At 39.4% G+C, this 22,656-nt stretch overlaps 1 protein-coding gene across 2 annotated transcripts; it reads left to right on the forward strand.

Moving 5' to 3' along the window:
* The first annotated feature begins 47 nt into the window (after positions 1-47).
* crls1 (cardiolipin synthase 1) lies at positions 48-22,656 on the forward strand. 2 transcript variants are annotated; one of them, XM_061911374.1, is made up of 7 exons: positions 54-617; positions 8,348-8,485; positions 16,546-16,675; positions 16,742-16,827; positions 16,893-16,961; positions 20,852-20,943; positions 21,216-22,656. In XM_061911374.1, exons 1-7 carry the CDS (start codon positions 180-182, stop codon positions 21,307-21,309), a joined length of 1,047 nt encoding a protein of 348 aa, XP_061767358.1. In that variant the 5' UTR covers positions 54-179; the 3' UTR covers positions 21,310-22,656. The 2 variants fall into 2 exon arrangements, with proteins under 2 accessions (XP_061767359.1, XP_061767358.1); XM_061911375.1 differs by lacking the exon at positions 8,348-8,485 and having other exon boundaries at positions 48-617.

Genomic DNA, 22,656 nt, shown 5'->3' on the forward strand with positions numbered 1-22,656 from the left:
AACCACTGAACTATGGTTTGAAATCCCAGTTTGTATGAGCTTTCTGTCGTGCGAGGTCGTTCGCGGCACTTTTACGACACTGACTTTACGTTAACATGGCCGTCGTCGGACTTTAGCATGGAAGTGAGGGCCACAATGGCACCGAGGACCGGGACGTCGTCGACGGAGGAGCCGTGAAAATGATATCTTGCTTCCGTAGCAGCCCCGCGCCTCTCTGCCGCAGAGCCGCGGACTGCTTGCTGCCAGTGCGCTGTACGGCCGCGTGTCGCCGGGGGGAGGCGGCGGCGTCATGGCGGCAAAGGCGTTCAGCTGTCACCGGCCGGACTCTGGCGCAGTCCGCGGCGGGCTGGAGCGCCACAAATTCGGCCAACCTCGGCCTCGTCGGAGCAGACGGCCGCTCGCCGTGTTGCCTCTTGCGGCGTGGCGGCGTCCAGCCGTCGGCGTGGCGGCTGTGTGGAGCAGTGCTGGTCCACCACGGAGGTCACGGCGTCAACTTCCGGTACCTGCTGGCCGCAGGAACTCGGGGTCTCTGCGGGAAGAACCACCCAGGAGCACCGGACCGACCGAGTGAAGACCCTCCGGCACCTGGACAGGGTCTATTTAAGTTCAAAGAGCTGGTGAGTTTTTTAGTAACGGTTCATTTTCTTTCCAACATGAATTCATCAATCAAAGGTTATTTATACACAGTGTTGGGACCGAAAATAACGCCGTTACAGTAACGCGTTACAGTAACGCCGTTATTTTCGGCGATAACTAGTAGTCTAACGCGTTATGGCTTATATTCAGTGTGTATATGTGTAAATAAATGAACACTGACATTCAAGTATTCTTATATATATATGTATATGTATATATATATATATTAAGTCTGTGAATCTTTGGGTGTCCCACGATTCCATTCGATATCGGTTCTTGGGGTCACGATTCGATAATATATCGATTTTTTTTTTTATTTGATTCTGTATTCATTCAATACATAGGATTTCAGCTACATAGGATGCTAGCAGAGTAGTAGATTAAAAAAAAAAAAGAAGCTTTTATAGTTGTAAAGGACAATGTTTTATCAACTGATTGCAATAATGTAAATTTGTTTAACTATTAAACGAACCAACAATATGACTTTTTTTATCTTTGTGAAAACATTGGACACAGTGTGTTGTCAAGCTTATGAGATGCGATGCAATTCGATATCGATTCTTGGGGTCACGATTCGATAATATATCGATTTTTTTCGATTCAATTCGATTCTCGATTCAAAAATGATATTTTTCCAATTCAAAACGATTCTGTATTCATTCAATATATAGGATTTCAGCTACATAGGATGCTAGCAGAGTAGTAGATTTTTTTTTTTAAAAAGCTTTTATAATTATAAAGGACAATGTTTTGTCAACCGATTGCAATAATGTAAATTTGTTTTACTATTAAACGAACCAAAAATATGACTTATTTTATCTTTGTGAAAACATTGGACACAGTGTTTTGTCAAGCTTATGAGATGCGATGCAATTCGGTATCGATTCTTGTGGTCACGATTCGATAATATATCGATTTTTTTCAATTCTCGATTCAAAAATGATATTTTTCCGATTCAAAACGATTCTGTATTCATTCAATACATAGGATTTCAGCTACATAGGATGCTAGCAGAGTAGTACTTTTTTTTTTAAAGCTTTTATAATTGTAAAGGAAAATGTTTTATCAACTGATTGCAATAATGTAAATGTGTTTTAACTATCGAACGAACCAAAAATATGACTTATTTTATCTTTGTGAAAACATTGGACACAGTGTGTTGTCAAGCTTATGAGATGCGATTTAAGTTTAAACCACTGTGACACTATTGCTCTTTTTTATAATTTTTATAAATGTCTAATGATAATGTCAGTGAGGGATTTTTAATCACTGCTATGCTGAAATTATAATTAATATTGATACTGTTGTTAATATTCATTTTTGTTTTATTACTTTTGGTTTGTTCTGTGTCGTGTTTGTGTCTCCTCAATTGCTCTGTTTATTGCCGTTTTGAGTGTTGCTGGGTCAGGTTTGGTTTTGGAATTGGATTGCATTGTTACGGTATTGCTGCGTAGTGGTTTGTTGGATTCATTAAAAAAAAATACAATAAAAATCGATTTAAAAAAAAATGAGAATCGATTCTGAATCGCACAACGTAAACGATTCGATTTGTATTTGAATCGATTTTTTGCCACACCCCTAATATATATACATAATAAAAATTTAAAAAAATAAAAATATATATAAATATATATATCAGTGGTTCTTAACCTTGTTGGAGATACCGAACCCCACCAGTTTCATATGCGCATTCACCGAACCCTTCTTCAGTGAAAAATAAAATGTTTTTTTTTTTTTATTCAATAAAAAGTCATGTCTTTTTACTGGTGCACAAAATGAACCGTGCATGAACATCACCTTGTTCAAAGAACAAAACCAACAAGGTGCATGAACTCACAACGAATTACACACCTTACACACATTACCATGAAGTGATTAACGTGGACCCCGTCTTTAACAGGTTGAAAAACTTATCCGGGTGTTATAATTTGTACGGAATATGTACTCTACTGTTTCATATAACGTATTCTCTTCCTTTGCAATCTGCTTGTAAAAGTCTCAAACGATCAATCTAACAACCTGCAAATCAGATGGAAAATTAGAGGGAACATTGTTTGGAGGTATCCATAGTATGCTGATATGGAGAAGTTTTTATTTACACAATAAGTCGGATGTGTCTTTACCGCCGTGGCGGAGGCTTTGCCGAACCCCTGAGCCCGATTTACCGAACCCCTAGGGTTCGATCGAACCCAGGTTAAGAACCACTGATATATATAGATAAAATTCACTGAAAGTCAAGTATTTAATGTATATATATATATATATATATATATATATATATATATATATACCCTATTTCCTTGAATTGCCGCAGGGTATATAGTATGCGCCTGCCTTGAATTACTGGCGGGTCAAACTCGTGACGTCACGAGTGACACTTGCCCTGTCATCATTTTCAAAATGGAGGAGGCTGATTTCAATACTGGTCATTTGAAATCGCAAAAAGGGAAGATGATTAACCTTTGTCTTGTGTTAGGGTCGGGACCGACCCGTTTTAGTTTTTAAATCCATAAAGGAACCACATAATTATTTTTTTTGCATCAAGGCTTTTTGACTCTGTCAGGAACCTCTATTTCAACAAAAAAAACATTTTTTTTATTTTTCACTAAATTATAAAATGCTCTGGTTGAAATGATGACCTTGGTGTTGTTAGGGTCGGTCTCGACCCAGTTATAAAAATAAGATTATCAAGCAATAATTAAAGCCAGAACTGAACGCACTGACAGCCAGCTCCTCTCCCAGTCATGTGAGCTTTAGGGGATTCTCATTTTACCTTGTTATCCAGTACAAAAGCAAACAAAGACGGGCATGTCCAGACACGTGAGGTCAATTCAGTATAAAATTATTAAAATGAAAAAACAAGTAAAACACATTTATTTAAGAGATGCGTTTTAATAACCCTCAGTAGTACTCAGGTAACACGACAACCTTTTATTTATTTATACGATTCTCTTCAGGTTCATTTGACCATTTTTTAAAATTGAAATCGAGGTGTATACAGACATGATGTCACTAAGATGACATATCATAACCACACTAAATTAAAGTGCACTTTTTGTACAGAACACCACTACAATAGTTTGAAACAAATAAAGTGCACTTATGTGCATGATGTCACTAAGATTACATATAGCCACACTAAATTAAAGTGCACTTTTTGTACAGAACGCCACTGCAACAGTTTGAAACAAATAAAGTGCACTTATGTGCATGATGTCACTAAGATGACATATAGCCACACTAAATTAAAGTGCACTTTTTGTACAGAACGCCACTACATTAGTTTGAAACAAATAAAGTGCACTTATGTGCATGATGTCACTAAGATGACATATAGCCACACTAAATTAAAGTGCACTTTTTGTACAGAACGCCACTACAATAATTTGAAACAAATAAAGTGCACTTATGTGCATGATGTCACTAAGATGACATATAGCCACACTAAATTAAAGTGCACTTTTTGTACAGAACGCCACTACAATAATTTGAAACAAATAAAGTGCACTTATGTGCATGATGTCTCTAAGATGAAATGTAACACTAAATCGAAGTGCACTTTTTGTACAGAACGCCACTACATTAGTTTGAAACAAATAAAGTGCACTTATGTGCATGATGTCACTAAGATGACATGTAGCCACACTAAATTAAAGTGCACTTTTTGTACAGAACGCCACTACATTAGTTTGAAACAAAGTGCACTTATGTGCATGATGTCACTAAGATGACATATAGCCACACTAAATTAAAGTGCACTTTTTGTACAGAACGCCACTGCAACAGTTTGAAACAAATAAAGTGCACTTATGTGCATGATGTCACTAAGATGACATATAGCCACACTAAATTAAAGTGCACTTTTTGTACAGAACGCCACTACATTAGTTTGAAACAAATAAAGTGCACTTATGTGCATGATGTCACTAAGATGACATATAGCCACACTAAATTAAAGTGCACTTTTTGTACAGAACGCCACTACAATAATTTGAAACAAATAAAGTGCACTTATGTGCATGATGTCACTAAGATTACATATAGCCACACTAAATCAAAGTGCACTTTTTGTACAGAACGCCACTACAATAATTTGAAACAAATAAAGTGCACTTATGTGCATGATGTCTCTAAGATGAAATGTAACACTAAATCGAAGTGCACTTTTTGTACAGAACGCCACTACATTAGTTTGAAACAAATAAAGTGCACTTATGTGCATGATGTCACTAAGATGACATATAGCCACACTAAATTAAAGTGCACTTTTTGTACAGAACACCACTACATTAGTTTGAAACAAATAAAGTGCACTTATGTGCATGATGTCACTAAGATGACATATAGCCACACTAAATTAAAGTGCACTTTTTAAACGCCACTGCAACAGTTTGAAACAAATAAAGTGCACTTATGTGCATGATGTCACTAAGATGACATATAGCCACACTAAATTAAAGTGCACTTTTTAAACGCCACTGCAACAGTTTGAAACAAATAAAGTGCACTTATGTGCATGATGTCACTAAGATGACATATAGCCACACTAAATTAAAGTGCACTTTTTGTACAGAACGCCACTACAATAATTTGAAACAAATAAAGTGTACTTATGTGCATGATGTCTCTAAGATGAAATGTAACACTAAATTGAAGTGTACTTTTTGTACAGAACGCCACTACAGTAGTTTGAAACAAATAAAGTGCACTTTTGTGCATGATGTCACTAAGATGACATATCAAAACAACACTAAATTAAAGTGTACTTTTGGTACAGAACGCTACAACATTAGTTAAAAACAAATAAAGTGCACTTATGTACATGATGTAACACAAGATATTTCAATAAGTGTCACATAAAAATGAGCTGCATATCAAATAGTATATGTCCTACGGTGTTGATGTGGAAATGGTTGCTTCGGCATTTTGTGGGTGTGGCACCGAACGGAGATGTTGACGCGCACAGTTTGAAGCCCTCTTCATTCTCTAGTGGGGTGACTTTTCATATGATGCTACAAATTAGCAGTGGTGCTACATTTTGTAGCAACCCTTCTGTCGCATAAATGTTGAACATATTCCCGCTTGAAGCTAAACCACCGCCAGACGATGCACCTCGTGCTGTTTTTCGTGGGAATTAATTCTTCCTCCATTTGTTACCAGATTCACATTTTCTCTCTCATAATACCACTCGCAACACACCGTTAGCATCACAGCTAATGTTACCCTTGTCGCTACCTCTCTGCTCGAGGAGGGCGTGTGACGTTGCACACGTAACGTATGTAAGAAGGTGCGCTTGTTTTAAGTCTCTGCGAGAAGGAGAGACAAGAAAGAGTGGGAAGAGCCTGTAGTGTAATGCCCGCAGCTAAAAGCAACTGCGTGAGAACATTTACTCGAATTAGGGCTGGGCGATATATCGATATGGGTGATATATCGCGGGTTTGTCTCTGTGCGATATAGAAAATTACTATATCGTAATATTCGAGTATACGTTCTCACGCAGTTGTTTTTAGCTGCGGGCATTACACTACAGGCTCTTCCCACTCCTTCTTGTGTCTCCTTCTCACAGAGCGTAAGCGCAGGTTCTTACACACGTCACGTCACACGTCACATACATATATGTCCTCGCCCAGCAGAGAAGTAGCAGCGTGGCTAACGTTAGCCGTGATGCTAGCGAAATGTTCCAAAGTGCGAAAGAAGATGCGAATCTGGTAACAAATGAAGGAAGAATTAATTCCCAAGAAAAACAGCAGGTGGTCCATCGTCTGGCGGGGGTTCGGCTTCAAGTGGGAATATGTCGAATAGAAAACTTTAATTTGTCAAGTGTGTGGCACAAGCGTTGCTACAAAAAGTAGCATTACTGCTAATATGTAGCATCATTTAAAGTCACCTGCTAATAACTTTAATAAGTTTTGGTAAATTGACTTAGTTGTGATTTCCCTCGCTGCATGAAAGTTTAAAATGAGCATATATTAATGCAGTATGAACAAGAATGTTTTAATGTAGACACATAGAATCATCATCCTGCTGTGATTATATGTATCAAGCGTTCATTCAAGGCTAAGGCAAAATACCGAGATATATATCGTATTTCGCGATATGGCCTAAAAATATTGCGATATCAAGAAAAGGCCATATCGCCCAGCCCTAACTCGAATATCACGATATTGTCATTTTTTATATCGCACAGAGACAAACCCGCGATATATCGAGTATATCAACATATCGCCCAGCCCTAGTTACAGTGTCGTCCTTCTGATTCTTCCTGTGTCACAAGGAAGAGAAGAGAGAGGTAGGGGCGGGGGATGCGTGTCTGTTTACTAACAAGACATCATGGCAAAGCTGGCGTCTAGTTTCTTAACATGGAGATATTCTCACTACTTTTCTTTTGTCGAACACAAAAAAAATAACATTTTAGTTAAATGTAAGTTGTGTTTTTGATCAAAGATCCCATCTACTGCCCAAAACAGCAATTCAAATCTGCTGAAACGGCTACAAAAGAAACATGCTTCGACGAAGCTAGTAAAGACAGACACAGACTTTGATGCTACTTCACCTCCACCTCCACCACCACCTACGGATTTTAACGCAGGGACACATCAAACCCTATGCGGTGCCTGAAATGCCAGCATCACGACGATCGCCTACCAAGGCACCTGCTGCAGTAAAGAAAGGTGACAACATTGATAGAGCCATTGCAGCGTATGTGCTAGAAGACATGCAGGCTATTTCTACAGTGGAGTCACCTGCTTTCAGGCAGCTAATTAGCATGAAAGTGGCGTCAAACAGCAACTGGCACGGAAAACATTTTCCACGTACCTGGACACAGTGGACAGTGAGTACATAAACATGGAAAGCGAGCTGAAGAAAACACTCCAAACTCTGCCTCTGCTCATCATTCAGCGCCCTGACGGTACACACACTGTCAATTCTCTTATATACTCTTTCATTCTGGGCTTCTAGAGTGTTTGATTATATCATCACTCTAAATGTATAGACTATAAAGTTCACAAACATAAAGAGGGATGCGAGTGGGCCAGGGCAATCTTTCCTTATCTCTGAACTAAAACTGGGAAAATGCGTAGAGTGTTCTGGTCTTCAGTACAATGCTGATCTCCTGAAGACATGATTTTATTTCCGAATTCCTTGAGAGAGAAAAATGCCTGGTTGGGCTTTGTGTCTAGCAGTATGTGTGCTGTATATAGTCACATGACATATATTCATGTCATGTGTGCCTTCCTTGGGTGAAGCCAGGTTTACAGCTATGTTGTGACATGTTATTATGCTGTTTGTTACTTATGTTTGTTATGTTGCAGCTATTTAAAAAAAGTTGTCGATTTGTTCCGGCCTGAAATAAATTAAAACATATCTTTGTCTTTGTGTGTTGTATGTAGACCACTTGGCTTAGCAATGTTCAGTGATGCAAATGCATGTCAAGTTGATCAACAGATTGTATTATTCTCCAGTGCAGTAACAGTACTGAAATGAAGGCTAAAAAGAGCTTTAAAAAAAAAAAAAAGTAACTAAATAGTTACTTTTCACAGTAACACATTACTTTTTGGTGTATGTAACTGAGTTACCTTTGAAATAAACTAACTGTAACTAGTTACTGGTTTTCAGTAACTAACCCAGCACTGTTTATATAGCCCTAAATCACGAGTGTCTCAAAGGGCTGCACAACCCACAACAAATTAACATGTGTGTGGTTATTCAGTACGAGAACCCATGGACTATCCCCAACCTGCTGTGTGTGTGTCGGATAGTCCTGGCTCCGTTCCTGGGGAACTTCATCATTCAGCAACACTTCCACCTCAGCCTGGCTCTCTTCACCCTGGCTGGAGCCACTGACCTGGTAAAACTGCCACACCTTTTACTCACTTGTACTTTCAACATCAACACTCTTTTGGTCCGTATGATGTCAGCCCCTTTCAGAAAACTACTTTTTAAAAGTGCCGTAATTATAGAGATGTAACAATATTGTCGATACAGCGCGTTCAAAAATGCTCACGATGATGCTGAAACGAAAACTTGCCGAGTGTATTTTTTTTCTGGCGCTTTTGCGTTGGCCGGTCTAAAAAATAAACTACATATCCTAACTGCGCAGCATAGGGAAGGCAATCCAAGCTACTTTATTTATATAACACATTTAAAACACAAAGATGTTTCCAAAGAGCTGCACAAAAATATTAAAAACAACATTCAAGTAATATCCTTAGCTCCACTAAGGACTGAATAAAAACAAAATAAACACATTTAAAACCATTATAAGCAAAGCAAGGTAAGGAGAAGGAGATACAGTGGGGCATAAAAGTTTTTAGTCAGCTACCAAATTCTCCCACTTAAAATGATGACAGAGGTCTGTATAAACCAAAAAGTTCTATTTTGGTTTCATCTGACCGCTTGACATTTTCCCAATCCTCTGCTGTATCATCCATGTATCCATTTTGGTATAAACTCAACTCGTCGTGTTTGGAGGAAGAAGAATACTGAGTTGCATCCCAAGAACACCATATACCTACTGTGAACAGCCCCATAACATCCTGTTATGGGGCTGTTTTTCTGCTAAGGGGACAGGACGATTGATCCGTGTTAAGGAAAATATGAATGAGGCCGTGTATCATGAGATTTTGAGCCAAAACCTCCTTCCATCAGTGAGAGCTTTGAATGGTTGACCAAATACTTATTTTATATTTATATATATATATATATATATATATATATATATATATATTAAAATTCCTATAATGTGAAATCCTGGATTTTTTTTTCACATTCTGTCTCTCACAGTTGAAGTGTACCTATGATGAAAATTACAGACCTCTGTCATCATTTTAAGTGGGAGAACTTGTACAATCAGTGGCTGACTAAATACTTTTTTGCCCCACTGTAAACGGAATTGTTTTTTTCGGACAATTCATCAAAATCCGTCCATAACTTTTTGAGTTATGTTGCTAACAAACTGGTGAACACATAACCTTTTAGGCGGAAGTAATAAAGCGGGTGTACTGCAACGTTAAAACTGCACACCTCAAATGATACGAGAAGCTACTTGATAAACCATCACCCGGAAAAGCTATTTGAAGCTAAACATCAATTTGTGAGGTTTTTGCATCATTGAAGGTTACCATATTTTTCGTACTATAGAGGCACCTATACTTAAGCCGCACCCACTAAATTTTGGGGAAAAATATTATTTTTCCATAATATCATTAGTATCTCATCGGACTGTAAGGGCACAAATATATATATATTAGAGATGCGCGGATAGGCAATTATATAATCTGCAACCGCATCACCAAAGTCGTCATCCTCCCGCCGTCCACCCGAACCAACATTTTATCAGAACCGCAACCGCCCGCCACCCGCCCCTTGTACTACATCAGAGGTCAGCCACCTTTACCACTCAAAGAGATATTTAAAGCCGTCTCACAGAGTTAAGAAGACAATGGGAGCCGCTAACGTTATCGCAAATATCCATTGGTGTTCATTCTGATGACAAAAATAAGAGCGTGCTATAAAGCCATTGCCTTTGACACCTTCAACATGTACAAACCGATAGTCCAGCAACATGTTGTATGCAGCTTCCACAGTCACACATACAAGATTGAAAGGCATACTGGGTGATGCAGAGTACACTGATGGTTGTGATATAAACAACTTTAACACTTTAATATGCACCACACTGTGAAGCCACACCAAACAAAAATGACAAACACATTTCTGGAGAACATCCTCACAGTAACACAACATAAACGCAACACAACAAATACCCATAATCCTTTGTATCCGTGATTATTCCTGAATATATTTTACACCTGTTTATTTACATACCTTGATTGTTTCCAAACGGTGCCTGTAACACGGCAGTAAAACGGCTGATATAACAAAACAGAAGTCATCGTCATGGACCCACTAGCTGCGGAAGCTAGCTTTCCAATCAGCTAAACAGACTCTTACTTTGGTGAATTTACTGAGGACTTTGTGAAACTGGAATGCCATTGTAAATTAGTATTACCAACACAGACACTTCTAAATATTAGCTAGTGCTCACGACGCTAGCTTCATTCTATTACGATAGCGCGTACAAATATGCATGAAAGCACTCCTACAGACATCACATATGGGACGGTTTGGTAAGTAAAAAAAATTTTAGTTATATTGTAAAAACTTACGTAAGTTGCTTGGAGAGATGAATGAAAAATCCATTCGAGTAGAAACGCTATGGACGGCTAGAAGACAGAATGGCACTTGTACTTCCAGTTTAAAGCCTTATACAGCAGGAAATGCAGTCGGCATTCACCCAGCAGCGCCTTCAGTGAGTGAACTTGTCTAAAAGATGGCGCCACAGCACAAACAATAACACAGTGTCAGTCTCTGCGGGTGGAATGTGAAAACTACTTGCTTATTTGCCGTCAGTGAAGAAAAATCTACAAATGTGCCGCACTGTTGTGTAAGCAGCGTTGTTCAAACCTTTGAAAATAAATAGTGGTTTAAAGTCTAGAATTTTTCTGGTAAATCGTCAGTTAACTTTTCTAAAAATAACAAATAAAAAAACAGCATTTTCCAAACTGATAAAAAAAGTGTCCACTGTAGAGGCCACTCAGATAGTTAAAGTTGAAAGATACCTAAACTGGAGATTTACATTGTAACTTTAAAGGCACTCAGCTGTAAATATTGACTTGAAAGAGTGCATGTTCCTGCACTATTTATTCTTTGCACTTAAAATAGTAATAGGGCCCCAGCTTGGACCGATTTTTTTTTTTCCTCACCCCCCAATTGTTTACCTGTTTCTCACCTTTTTTGTAAGGGGCGCCGGAAGTTGGCAGACCCGTCAGCGATCCGGTTCTGTCTCCCTGTAATGTTTCTGCTCTTGAATGGGATTGTGCTGAAAATTTTAATTTCCCGTCAGGGTTTAATAAAGTATTTCTGATTCTGATATATATGATTTTAAAATGATGATTGTGTTCGATTACAGTACCGGTAAGTGTGTTTGTCCTCAACATTCCTGACACTTCATTTCACTCACTGTGGCATTTTAACCAAGCTTTTTTTTAACAAACAATAATATCATACCGTGGCCTTAATACTGTCATGATATGGTATATCGATTTGATATTGTTACATCCTCACTTGACTGTCGTTTTGTTTACTGACACGACGCGTGACTGACCAACGTCATCTCTTTAATTCTGCATGATCGCAGCAGATAAATATGATTTCCCTTCTCGCTTGTTTGTGTGAGTCCCGTTTCCTGGACGGCTGTTGTGTTCAAATGTGCTCACTTCCGCACTGATCGCGGATTTCCACTGCATGCGTAATAACGGCGTTTCCATTCCAGTCGGCACGGCACCGCCATTCCACATCCCTTCGGAGTCTGCAGCACAGCGGGACAGGAAGCCATGCACTGAAACAAGATTATTACCCTGTTTATTTTCAAAATCAACCATGTTCAAGGCCAGGTGTTGTATGCCTTGAAACGTCCTAATGGGCAGGGGCAAAGGTGGTCATTACCAGGATTACCGGGTGGGGGAGTCTTCCCCAAATTCATTAGTTCTAAGAACACCTCCAATGTTGAGAGGTGACTGGAACTGAAGTTTAACAATTTATTTTACAAAATAAGTACTAACAGCAGAAATACAAACACTGTTTCCGTATGAGTTGGGAAATTGTGTTAGATGTAAATATAAACGGAATCCAATGATTTGCAAATCATTTTCAACCCATATTCAATTGAATACACTACAAAGACAAGATATTTGATGTTCAAACTCATAAACTTTACATTTTTTTGCAAATAATAATTAACTTAGAATTTCATGGCTGCAGCGCGTGCCAAAGTAGTTGGGAAAGGGCATGTTCACCACTGTGTTACATTACATTTTCTTTTAACAACACTCAATGAATGTTTGGGAACTGAGGAAACTAATTGTTGAAGCTTTGAAAGTGGAATTCTTTACCATTCTTGCTTGATGTACAGCTTAAGATGTTCAACAGTCCGGGGTCTTGTTGCCGTATTTTACGCTTCATAATGCGCCACACATTTTTGATGGGAGATATGTCTGGACTGCAGGCGGGCCAGTAAAGTACCCGCACTCTTTAACTACAAAGCCACGCTGTTGTAACACATGGCTTGGCATTGTTTTGCTGAAATAAGCAGGGGCGTCCATGATAACGTTGCTTGGATGACAACATATGTTGCTCCAAAACCTGTATGGACCGTTCAGCATTAATGGTGCCTTCACAGATGTGTAAGTTACCCATGCCTTGGGCACTAATACACCCCCTTACCATCGCAGATGTTGGCTTTTGAACTTTGCGCCTGTAACAATCCGGATGGTTATTTTTCTCTTTGTTCCGGAGGACACCACGTCTACAGTTTCCAAATATAATTTGAAATGTGGACTCGTCAGACCACAGAACACTTTTCCACTTTGCATCAGTCCATCTTAGATGAGCTCGGGCCCAGCGAAGCCGGCGGCGTTCCTGGGTGTTGTTGATAAATGGCTTTCGCTTTGTATAGTAGAGTTTTAACTTGCACTTACAGATGTAGCGACCAACTATAGTTACTGACAGTGGTTTTATGAAGTGTTTCTGAGCCCATGTGGTGATATCCTTTCCACACTGATGTCGGTTTTTGATGCAGTACCGCCTGAGGGATCAAAGGTCCATGATATCATCGCTTACGTGCAGTGATTTCTCCAGATTCTCTGAACCTTTTGATAATTTTACGGACCGTAGATGGTAAAATCCCTAAATTCCTTGCAATAGCTCGTTGAGAAATGTTGTTCTAAAACTGATCGACATATGAAAACGGGGTTTGTACGAGAACCTGGAGAGAGTGTCGAGCTCACAAGAGGTTGCAGCAATCTCTCCAATGGCCTGTGTTGCCCCGTTTCAGCACGAATTGAAACTAAAACTTGACGTGTGTGTGTGTGTGTGTGCGCGCGCGGCAATAACACACTCCCCCCACTCTCTCTCTCTTCAGGCCTGCGCCTCATGACATCAATAATGATGTGCTAGAGTGCACGGATAACTAACAACAACTAACAAAGTTCAATATGTTTATCTTCTTCTCGCAGAATGAAGGCCAATTCTAAGAAAGGAAAATATTCCCTAACATAAAAATTAAGTCTAAACAAATATGCAAAAAAAAAAAAACATCGTACCAGCTTTTTTTCAGTATCTTCAGTACGGAAAACCTTTTCTTCTGCGAGCCGCATCATATGTGTGTGAGCATTGAGTCAGCTGTTTTAAAAAAACGATCTGTTTCCATAAATCTACCATATTTTCCAGTCCATAAGCTGCTTTTTTTTTTCCTACGCTTTGTACCCTGTGGCTTATAAGGCATAGTGGCTAATTGATGGATTTTTTTTTTGCTGATGGCCATGATGCAAATGTTTTTAAAAAACAACCAAATACACTGAAAAAGTATGTTATTGTTTTTGCTATGGTGCCATCTTTTCGACGAGTCCGCTCACTGAAGTTGCTGCTTCGTGAAATGCAATTCTGTCTTTTAGCCGTCCATAGCGTTACTACTCGTATGGATTCTTCATTCATCACTCAATAAGTTTTACAATATAACTAAAACAACTCCTACTAAACAGTCCTATGTGTGATGTCTGTAGGAGTGTTTTCATGCATACTTGTATGTGCTATTGTAATGTAATGAAGCTGGCCTTGTCAGCTAATAATTAACTAATATTCTAATATGATACAAGTGTCTGTGTGAGTATTATTATTATTATTAACTTACAACAGCATTCTTTCTGTATCGTCCCAGTTTCAGAAATTCACCAGTAAATTCACCAAAACATCACTGTGTAGTTATTGAGTCTGTTTAGCTGATTGGAGAACTAGTGGGTCTATGACGATGACTTCTGTTTTGTTTGATCAACCGTTTTACTGCCCTGTTACAGACACCAATTGGAAACAATTAAGGTACGTTAAATAAACATTTACAAAATATTTCGTACCGGTATATATCTGCGGCTTTTGGTCCGGTCCGGCTAATATATGTAAAAAACATTTTTTCTACGTTCTTCTAATCATCCGTAGCCTTTTTACTCTTATGAATTCTTCATTCTTCACTCCAAACAGCGTTTTTAAGTTTTACAATATAACTAAAACATTTCTTACTTAGACACCGTTTGGAAACAATTAAGGTATGTAAATAAACATTTACAGAGTCTTTCTGTTTAAATAACTCATTTTGCAACGTATGTATCTGCGGCTTATAGTCCAGTAATTATACATATAATAATATGATACGGTATATCCTATATTACTAATATATGGAACAATATTTAATCTCCCCAAAATTTAGTGGCTGCATCTTATCTACCGGTGCACTCTAAAGTCTGGAAAATAGGGTGTTTATTTGTGAGAGTCAGTCACGAATGCGGATTTGCCGATTCAGATTAGATTTGGATATAGATTTACTGTTACCCGTTGGGGAAATTCATTTTCACTGCCGTACATTTAAACAATAGACATTACACATCACAATTTTTTTTCATGACCAACACATCTACAGGCTTGTCAGACAGGTGGCCTGCTGTTTCAGGCGGCTATAGCTGCAGGGATAAGGCTTTTCCCGAGGCGGGCCCTCCGGAATTTGATAGTTATGTACCTGTGCCCTGACGGTAGTGGGATGATGTATTGGTGTAGGCGAGCTACTTTTCAATTGACCGAGTCGAAGGAATCTACCTCATTCACATATATTATTTATATTTAATTATTTATGAAAGAGACGTTTTTGTTAACACGTTAAAGGTGTTTAATGATAACACAAGCATGTTTAACACATACAGATAGCTTTTGTTTCATGAAGACAAGAATATAAGTTGGTGTATTACCTGATTCCGATGACTTGCATTGTTTGGAATCAGACAGTAGTGCTGATAACGTCCACATTTTCGAATGGAGGAGAAAAAAGTCCTCCTCTCTGTCCAATACCACATGAAAGTGGTTAGTTTTTGGCAACTTATTTGTCCAGCTTCCATACTCGTTTTTATACATTTTGCAAGAAATACATTGACGGCCAACTCTGTAGCTTGCTAACTTGTGCACGCTAGAGCTTTTTGTGACTCTTATTTTGTTAGCGCAGGCACGATGAAGCAGGGATTTTATTGTGAAGACAGCAACAGTGCAGTCTATCTTTAGGGTTTTGACAGCAGGTATGGCGCGAGAGTGTTGAAATAAAAAGTGTTTCCCGCCCTCCTCTCGGTCATGTTTTCTTAATAATCTTCTGGCAGCAGCCAGCGTCAATCTCAGAAGCTGTGTCGTGAATGTCAATCAAATGACGAAAGTGACGTCGTAGTAAAGATTGATTATCACAAATGTTTAGGTTTATTTTTTTAATGCTTGGGTTGTGATCGACTGACACACCCTCCACGATCGACCGGTAGCTCACGATCGACGTAATGGGCATCCCTGGTGTAGTGGGTGAGTCATATCCTGGACTATCGTTGCACAATTATTCTGTTTGGCCCTCGCTAATAAAGAAATGATATTAAGCGTAGGTGTGGCTTAATCCCACTTGAACAACACACCTCATACGTGCCGACTTAGCCAGAGAATAAGGCGTAGCAGAAATGATGAACTCCGTAGCTATATTTAGCGAGTAGGGGTACATATTAAAAGGGAAAGATAGGTGTATTTGCATCATGCACGTAGATCCGACACCACAAGCCCATTGATTGATTGAACTCCACAAGCGCTTGGCAAGGGAAAAAGGCCCTATATGGCAGAAACCTCCAACAGAACCCAGACAGGCAATACAGCAAATATATCGATTTGAGATATTGCTCCTTATGGTGCATTACTGCCCCCTGCAGGACTGGCATGCAATGTCATGAAGTGTCTGTTAGTCAGTCGTCTTTCTTGTTCAACCCCACTGTATGTATGTCGCAGCTGGATGGTTACATCGCCAGAACGTGGCCCACCCAGAAGTCGGCGTTGGGAAGCGCCCTGGACCCGCTGGCGGACAAAATCCTCATCAGTATTTTATATGTCAGTCTCACCTATGCAGAAATCATACCAGGTAAGGTTGCAGCCTGAGGTGACAGCCACGTTCAGTACTCATGTCTTTATGTGTGTTTGTCCAAAGCGCTCCTGACCGCTCTCGTGGTGTTCAGAGACATCGGTTTGATCGCCGCCGTCTTCTGGGTCCGATACAAGACGGTGCCGCCGCCGGTGAGGCTTTATATTCCTCTACCGTCTGTTGGTAAAGTGACTAATGACTTGTGTTCTTCTTCCAGGTCACCCTCAGTAAGTTTTTTAACCCCTGCTACACCACGGCTCAGCTCAAGCCAACACTCTTCAGTAAGGTAAGACTAATATATCGGTTCCTATCGATAATTATTGATGTTTTTATGATCTATGGAACATACGGAGCAGGAAAAAAAATATGTTAAATGTGCTGTATTCTTTGGACTATAGTAGTGGTTCTCAAATGGGGGTACGCGTACCCCTGGGGGTACTTGAAGGTATGCCAAGGAGTACGTGAGATTTTTTAAAAATATTCTAAAAATAGAAACAATTAAAAAATCCTTTATGAATACATTTATTGAATAATACTTCAACAAAATATGAATGTAAGTTCATAAACTGTGAAAAGAAATGCAATACTGCAATATTCAGTGTTGACAGCTAGATTTTTTTGTGGACATGTTCCATAAATATTGATATTTAAGATTTCTTTTTTTGTGAAGAAATACTTAGAATTAAGTTCATGAATCCAAATGGATCTCTATTACAATCCCCAAAGACGGCACTTTAAGTTGATGATTACTTCTATGTGTTGAAATCTTTATTTATAATTGAATCACTTGTTTATTTTTCAACAAGTTTTTGGTTATTTTTATATCTTTTTTTCCAAATAGTTCCAGAAAGACAACTACAAATGAGCACTATTTTGCACTGTTATACAATTTAATAAATGAGAAACTGATGACATAGTGCTGTATTTTACTTCTTTATCTCTTTTTTCCAACCAAAAATGCTTTGCTCTGATTAGGGGGTACTTGAATTTAAAAAATGTTCACGAGGTACATCACTGAAAAAAGGTTAAGAACCACTGGACTATAGAGCGCACCGGTATATAAGCCACGCCCACTAAATTTTAGAAAATGTAAAATGTTTTTCCATATAATAGACGCACTAGACTATAATGAGTTATTTACACAGAAATATTTATTTACATACCTTAATTGTTTCCAAACTGTGTCTGTAAAACGGATGATCAAACAAAACAGAAGTCAACGTTATGGACCCACTAGCTGCGTAAGCTATCTCTCCAATAAGCTAAACACTCAATAATTCCACGGTGAATTTACAGAGGAATTTATGAAACTAAAACAATACAAAAAGAATGCCATTGTAAGTTAATATTACTAACACTGACAGTTGTAACTGTGTTAGCAAACGCTAGCTATGCTAGCTTGATTACATTACGGTAGCACAAAAAAATATGCATGAAAACACTCCAACAGACATCACACAAGGGACGGTTTAGTAAGTAAGAATTGATTGTTGTATTGTAAAACTTACAAATGTTGCTTGGATAAACAATATGGACGATTAGAAGTTGGAACAGCACTTCTACTTCCGGTTGAAAGCGATGTCCAAACAGAAGGGCACTTGCAGTGAGCGAACTCATCCTAAAGATTTCGCCATAGCACTAAAAATAACACACCCTTTCAATGTATTTGCGTGATTTCTTCTCCTTTTTTTTAAACTATTTGTATTATGGCCATCAGCGAAAAATAATTCATAAATTAACTGCATCAATTTGTAAGCCCCAGAGTTCAAAGCGTAGGAAAAAAGTAGCGGCTTATAGTTCGGATTTACAGTAAATATTTATTTGTAAGTTTCCTTTGATTATAATCCCTCAGCTATCAAGGCAAAAAGGAAATGTCAACACAAGCATAGAAAATACTCAATGTCAACAAAATATTAAAATCACATAGAACATTAAACAATAAGCTCTTAAAATGAAGGAATATGTAAGAAATGCTTCATAAAGTGTAAGAAAATAGTGCAAAGTGTGAAAATGTAAACATAGAGACACCTGAGAATAACTATTTTCTGCAGGTTTATTGCCAGGAAGTCACAGCTGTGCTCTAAAGGGTGAGCACGGCACACATTGGTCGGACTATGGTCCCTTTAAAAAAATCCAAAAACCGTCCATGAGACTTTTCCTCTTAGATCCACAATTTCTTCATTTTGACTTTGTCTTCTCACTCCATGCAAATAATCCCCAAAATTTGATAGTTGACACTGTCACCTGATTGGCTGTTAGCGTGTCACTCCCACTGATCAGTGATCCCTTCCTGCGTTGCTAGGTTACCAGAGAGCGAGTGCCTTTGTTCATCCAACCAACCTTGCTTCCATAGTTCTACTTTATTCTCAGCAAGAAGAAGAAAAAAAATATCGAACACATTTTCTATTGATATCCATTACGTGTCTATCCGATAGATATTGATATCTTTCATCGCCCATTCCCAACAAATGTATAAAAAGTGGCTGCGCATTGTTGCGTTTGGACCAGATGTTCCTCCAAGGGAATTTAAGTTACTGGTCAATCCCAAGTTCTTTTGATGACACATAAGATGAGTTTAAATGATCACCCAGAACAGAATAGGTATTTTGCAATTTATTCCAAAGCTTTGGAGAGACCAACCTATAAACAACACATTCAAATCACGTCGTCGAGTTGATCTGAAAACATTACGAAAGTATTGTCTTCTTCAATATGCCAATAGCCCCCACCCTTCAGAGCGAATACACATGTCTATTGTTCTACTTAGCCTGAGACAGGATGAGATAAGAAAGGAGTAATGTTACTCCCCACATTCCCAAACTCAAAGTGACTCACAGTGTACCATCAGGCACGCGATGGAGAAAAAAATAGAAAGAGTACAAATGGAAACCACTAGCTATTTCAAATATGACTATTGAAAGAAATAACTCTTAAAGGCCTACTGAAACCCACTACTACCCACCACGCAGTCTGATAGTTTACATATCAATGATGAAATATTAACATTGCAACACATGCCAATACGGCCTTTTTAGTTTACTAAATTACAATTTTAAATTTCCCGGGAGTTTTGTCTTGATGACGTGTGCGCAATACGTCACAGGTTTTAAGGAAATATGAGCGCTGCGCACACACACAGCTAAAAGTCGTCTGCTTTAACGGCATAATTACACAGTATTTTGGACATCTGTGTTGCTGAATCTTTTGCAATTTGTTCAATTAATATTGGAGAAGTCACAGTAGAAAGATGGAGTTGGGAAGCTTTAGCCTTTAGCCACACAAACACACAGTGATTCCTTGTTTAAAATTCCTGGAGGTGAAACTTTCCTATTGATCAGAGCGCGGTCGAGCCAACATGGATACCTACCAAATGTCAACCAGCAGGTTTCGGTGAGAAAATTGTGGTTAAAAAGTCAGTTCTTACCGGAGAAAAGCTGAGCTTGTACCGTCCATAGCTGCCGTCGACTCCCCTGAGACACTGCGCGTCAAGACACTCATGGAGACACCCTTCCGACTATCAGGTACTATTTAACTCACTAAAACACTAGCAACACAATAGAAAGATAAGAGATTTCCCAGAATTATCCTAGTAAATGTCTCTAAAAACATCGGAATCCGTCCCAATGCAATCGCGTTTTTTTTTTAACCTATTTTTTTTTAACCTTTTTTTTTTTCTAGTCCGTCGCTATCAATATCGTCAAACACAAATCTTTCATCCTCGCTCAAATTAATGGGGAAATTGTTGTTTTCTCGGTGAGAATAGCACTTTTTGTTGGAGGCTCCCATTAAAGATAATGTGAATATGTGAGGAGCCATCAACGGGTGATGTCATCGTCTGCGACTTCCGGTAAAAGCATGGCATTTCTCTTAACACCGAAAGTTGCGAACTTTATCGTGGATGTTCTCTACTAAATCCTTTCAGCAAAAATATGGCAATATCGCGAAATGATCAAGTATGACACATAGAATGGACCTGCTATCCCCGTTTAAATAAGACAATCTCATTTCAGTGGGCCTTTAAATATGGATATATGTAGATAACTAGCATCCTTCAATGTTAATATGTACGGCGGCATTGCTAGGAAGCGTAATCATGATTTTCCTAAGGGAGAAGCACGTTGACGTTTTGGTGATTGTTGGGAGTCTGAAGTGTATTTTCCTCGTGCGTGTGGGCAGGTGAACACGGCCATCCAGCTGCTTCTGGTCGCAGCGTCTCTGGCCGCCCCCGTCTTCCAGTACACGGACAGCGTCGCCCTGCGGTGTTTGTGGTAAGCCGCCGTTGGAGAAACCCCTCCCCTTACAACTAGCTAGCATCACGGTCGCCAACAAACTTGTGGAGCGCCAACCTGGAGCACGCCGCTCTTTGTGCACGTTTTCAGCAAACATGGCGACCTGTAAGTTCTTTGACCTTTCTTAACGCAAGGTGGTCCTGTTTTTTTTTCATTTTGTTGTTTACAACAGATTGATTTATAGTTTTGTTGCTGCTAAATGATCATTTGTTCAGTGTTTCATGGCTCTTTTATTTTGCTTGCCGTCGCAGGTATGTCACCGCGGTGACCACGGCGGCGTCGGGCTACAGCTACTGGCACTACGGCCGCAAGACTGTCCGGGTGCTCAACACCAAGTCGCCATGACGACGGCGCCCCAAGCGCAAGCGGGAATGAACTAAAGACAATGGTGACGCGCCTCTGTGGGGCGACGGCCAGGAGTAAGTGACACTCGGCGAGTCGCTAAATGCGTCGCCATGGCGATGAGGAGCGGCTGCAGATGTTTTTTTACAGCAGTGGACAGCTTCTATTTTTCCAAGAGTTCTCACCACCATGATGAATAAAATAGAACACGTTTGACACAAAACTAAATCACTGACCACTCGTCATTGGCGCCGTCGGCGGAAGAAGCTTTAAAGGCTTTAATTTATTAAGAAGTCAACTCCGAAGAAAGCTCCTTAAGATGACTGCAATGGTCCGTTACAGTCGCAAGCCGCGCTGCCAAAGAAGCTTTCAAAGCGTGAGTCCTTACATCCGTGACCTCGCCGATAAACAAGCACAAAGAGCTTCCCAACGCAACTTTGGGTCCAAACTTGACTGCTTATGAAACAAGTGATTCAGCGGGCTTAGGAGTCCTTCTCTCACACACACACACACTCACAGGTCTTTTATGGGCCTGAAATAGCTCTACGCTTCCCACTCTGACTTATATAAGATCCCAGCGCGGAGATTTGATGGTGCAGATCTGGGAGCGCGCACGTGTGGGCAGTACGAGTGTCTCCAGTCGTGTGTGTGTGTGTGTGTGTGTCTCTCTTAACTGGGAACTAATTAGAAAACAGGTCCCGCTGTAGTATTTTTGCATTTTTTCTTTTTACAACCCGTTGGGTCGACTGTCTGCCTTTAACGAGATAACAGTAAAACAAAAAAAAATGTAATGGCGTCTAAGTTGAACTGTTAGCATGTGAGCAGGCCACGCCCTGGTTCTTGCAGGTGGACCGGGGTTGTCAAACTCGTTCATCTGCCCTCAGAGCGCCGCTTGTGCCAGTAAATATACAGAATACGAATAATCACCCCAAATCATGACACCAAGGTCTATGCATTGAGCAGGGGTGTCAAACTCATTTTAGTTTATACCAAATTGGATACATGGATGATACAGCAGAGGATTGGGAGAATGTCATGTGGTCAGATGAAACCAAAATAGAACTTTTTGGTATAAACTCAACTCGTCGTGTTTGGAGGAAGAAGAATACTGAGTTGCATCCCAAGAACACCACACCTACTGTGAAGCATGGGAGTGGAAACATCATGCTTTGGGGCTGTTTTTCTGCTAAGGGGACAGGACGATTGATCCGTGTTAAGGAAAGAATGAATGGGGCATGTATCGTGAGATTTTGAGCCAAAACTTTCTTCCATCAGTGAGAGCTTTGAATTGTTGGTCAAATACTTATTTTCCACCATAATTTACAAATAAATTCTTTAAAATTCCTACAA

Source organism: Nerophis ophidion, linkage group LG09 (genome assembly GCF_033978795.1).
Source record: "Nerophis ophidion isolate RoL-2023_Sa linkage group LG09, RoL_Noph_v1.0, whole genome shotgun sequence".
Classification (NCBI taxonomy): Eukaryota; Metazoa; Chordata; class Actinopteri; order Syngnathiformes; family Syngnathidae; genus Nerophis; species Nerophis ophidion.

Coding starts and splice junctions, on each gene's coding strand:
- crls1 (XM_061911374.1), top strand. CDS start 180: ATGATATCTTGCTTCCGTAGCAGCCCCGCGCCTCTCTGCCGCAGAGCC. Junction 16,676..16,741: donor CTATGCAGAAATCATACCAG/GTAAGGTTGCAG, acceptor GTTTGTCCAAAG/CGCTCCTGACCGCTCTCGTG. Junction 20,944..21,215: donor GTCGCCCTGCGGTGTTTGTG/GTAAGCCGCCGT, acceptor TTGCCGTCGCAG/GTATGTCACCGCGGTGACCA.